Here is a 3,263-nt window from a genome sequence, read left to right as displayed (position 1 = left end):
GTCGCTCTTATCAGCTTATAAGTTCAACGTGGGAATAAGTCCTGGATAATGAGTGACGAGGAGGAGGAGGAGGAGGAAGAGGAGGAGGAGGAGGAGGAGGAGGAGGAGGAGGAGGAGGAGGAGGAGGAGGAGGAGGAAGAGGAGGAGGAAGTAGTAAGAACAAACTGTGGTAGTATTTTTGGTTTTGACATGTTGTTTGTGGCGAGTAAGGGAGGAAAATATGCAGGAGGTGAACACACTCACATGGGACAAGGAAAAGAATGAGATTATAGAGGAAGGAAGCAAAATATGGAAGAGGAGGTGAATATACTCGCATAAGAGGAGGAGGAGGAGGAGGAGGAGGAGGAGGAGGAGGAGGAAGTGGACTTATATAAAAAAGGAGATTAGAGAGGAGAGGAGAAAAATATGCAAGAAGAGGTGAATATACTCTCATAGGAGGAGAAGGAGGAGGGGGAGGAGGAAGAAGAGGAGAAGGAGGAGAATAGGAAGAGGATTGATGGTGGCGAGGATCATGACTCCGTTACTTCACGATATAAAAAGCGCGATGCTGTTTTTGTAAAAATACAAAAACACAAAACCAAATGGAGAATAAGAAGAAAAGAATGAGTGTTTGTGAAGAAGAAAAGAAAAAAAACACTGTGCTGATTCGCTGGCCATGTTAGAATATTTTAAAAACAGAGAAAACAAAAACAAAAACGAGTAAAAGAAAGTACGAGCAACACCAGAAAAATGAAAAAAAAATATTATATACATGAAGGACGTAAAACAGATAGCAATAATATCTAAAAAAACAACTGCTCAAAAATATAACCAGTAAACATAAATGCATATCAAGGGAAAAATAATATTAAAAAGTAAAAAAATATACGTATAAGAAAGCTTTTAAAACCATATCAAGAAAAGAAAAAAAATTTTCTACAATAAATAAGTGCATAATGGTTTTTAAAATATTTTCTAATATACTTTCTTATATACTTCTTTCTTTCATTGAATATTTGTAGTCACTAACCCCTCCTGAACCTACAACGCCACACACGTACATACCTCTAACCTTTCCCTAAGAGCAAAAGTATTGAAAGCTTCACTTCACAAACACAGATCATGTAACACGGGGGACTCCACAACACACAAGCGCTCCCTCAGGCACAGTGGCGAAGAAAACAGTCCCATCTTGTATATTGTATTACTTTTTTAGGCAAACTTCCTCTTGGTACTGTCCAAAATATGAAATATTCGCTAACAAGTAAATCAATAAAAATAAGGAAATAATAATATCTATAATAATAATAATAATAATAATAATAATAATAATAATAATAATAATAATAACAATGGCAGTAATGATGATAATAACAATAATAATAACAATAATAATAACAATATTAATAATGATAATAACAATAATAATAATAATAATAACAATAATAATAAAAATAAAATCCACCAACAATAAATTTAGCGATATACGGAAATGTACAATAGAGCAAGGATAATATATGATAATGTAAAGTATTTATGGTTCAGAGGAAACAAGATATTCAAGATAAGAAAAAAAAAAAAAAAAACAGCAAGTCCCACATTGAACATAACACTATATTTTTTTCAGACGCTGTGGCACTGAGGCTTTGCTATTATTTATCATTTACGGCAAAAAAACAAAAAAGAAAACTAAAAAGGAAAGCTGATATCATATGCACATAGTAAGTCACGAGGTTGTATAGAGAGAACATGCTATCATAGTATTGTTTAGACTAGGAGAGTTTGTCAGCATGTCCCCTTTTATTTTTTACTTTTGTACTTTTTATTTTACACTTTTTTATTACAAATTCTTGATGACTTTTGTGTTATAACGTAGAAGAAGAGTAAATATGTTCACGATACACTGTTCACGATATCTTGAACATGAAGTGAGTTGAAATGACGTTAGATAAGGTAAGGTAAGGTAAGAGAATGAAGAAAACAAGTAAGGGAAGATAAATACAGGCAAGATAAGAAAAAAAAATCAAGTAAGATAAAACAAAGAAGGAAAGAAGAGGTTTAGTAAGATAGAGTAATTGTGAGGAATTACAGAAAAAAAATACAGTTAGATTAGGTAAAGTAACGTTAATTTATAATGAGTATTTACTTTGGTGCAAATCCGATAGACATGTGTAAAATTTTCATGGGTAAATTTTGAAGATGAAAACTTAAGAAAAGCCTTACTCACAACACCAGCCTTACTCACACCAGACCGCCTCCACCGCCACTCCGCTAGGCTCACCCACACCAGACCGCCTCCACCGCCAGCCTCACCCACACCAGACCGCTTCCACCGCCAGCCTCACCCACACCAGACCGCCTCCACCGCCAGCCTCACCCACACCAGACCGCTTCCACCGCCAGCCTCACCCACACCAGACCGCCTCCACCGCCAGCCTCACCCACACCAGACCGCCTCCACCGCCAGCCTCACCCACACCAGACCGCCTCCACCGCCAGCCTCACCCACACCAGACCGCCTCCACCGCCAGCCTCACCCACACCAGACCGCCTCCACCGCCACTCCGCTAGGCTCACCCACACCAGACCGCCTCCACCGCCATCCTCACCCACACTAGACCGCCTCCACCGCCAGCCTCACCCACACCAGACCGCCTCCACCGCCAGCCTCACCCACACCAGACCGCCTCCACCGCCAGCCTCACCCACACCAGACCGCCTCCACCGCCACTCCGCTAGGCTCACCCACACCAGACCGCCTCCACAGCCATCCTCACCCACACTAGACCGCCTCCACCGCCAGCCTCACCCACACCAGACCGCCTCCACCGCCAGCCTCACCCACACCAGACCGCCTCCACCGCCAGGCTCACACATATCGCTAAATCAGTATTGTTAGCCAGACTGTTTGTTTTTTCAGCTTATTATTAGGCTACTGTTACTGTTGTTGTTGTTGTTTTTGTTGTTATTTTTCTTGCTGATGTTATTTATTTATTTTTTTTTTGTTCTTAGTTACTGTAGTTGTTGTTTAATTTTCTAAGAAAAACACAGAAAAACAAAACAAAAAGAAAGACTCTTCCAGGGACACACACACACACACACACACACACACACACTTTCTTTAGACACATACACGAACACCTCAAATCTTTCGTTATAGCAAATAAAAAAAAAAGAAAAATATCGAAAACAAACACAAAAAAAGTAAAAAAACATGAATCGACACACGAAGAAGTGCACATTTTTCATTCAACACATGCGCGAATTAAAAACAAGAAAGAGGT

At 39.7% G+C, this 3,263-nt stretch overlaps 1 protein-coding gene across 1 annotated transcript; it reads left to right on the top strand.

The window, feature by feature from the left end:
• The first annotated feature begins 1,917 nt into the window (after positions 1–1,917).
• LOC123514131 (extensin-like) lies at positions 1,918–2,878 on the top strand. Its single transcript, XM_045271779.1, has 2 exons — positions 1,918–1,932; positions 2,255–2,878. Exons 1-2 carry the CDS (start codon positions 1,918–1,920, stop codon positions 2,876–2,878), a joined length of 639 nt encoding a protein of 212 aa, XP_045127714.1.
• The last annotated feature ends 385 nt before the right edge of the window (positions 2,879–3,263 follow it).

This window comes from Portunus trituberculatus, chromosome 37, assembly GCF_017591435.1.
Source record: "Portunus trituberculatus isolate SZX2019 chromosome 37, ASM1759143v1, whole genome shotgun sequence".
In the NCBI taxonomy this organism is placed as follows: Eukaryota; Metazoa; Arthropoda; class Malacostraca; order Decapoda; family Portunidae; genus Portunus; species Portunus trituberculatus.
Note: the sequence above shows the minus strand (reverse complement) of the source record. Positions and strands in the feature narration are given on the sequence as shown.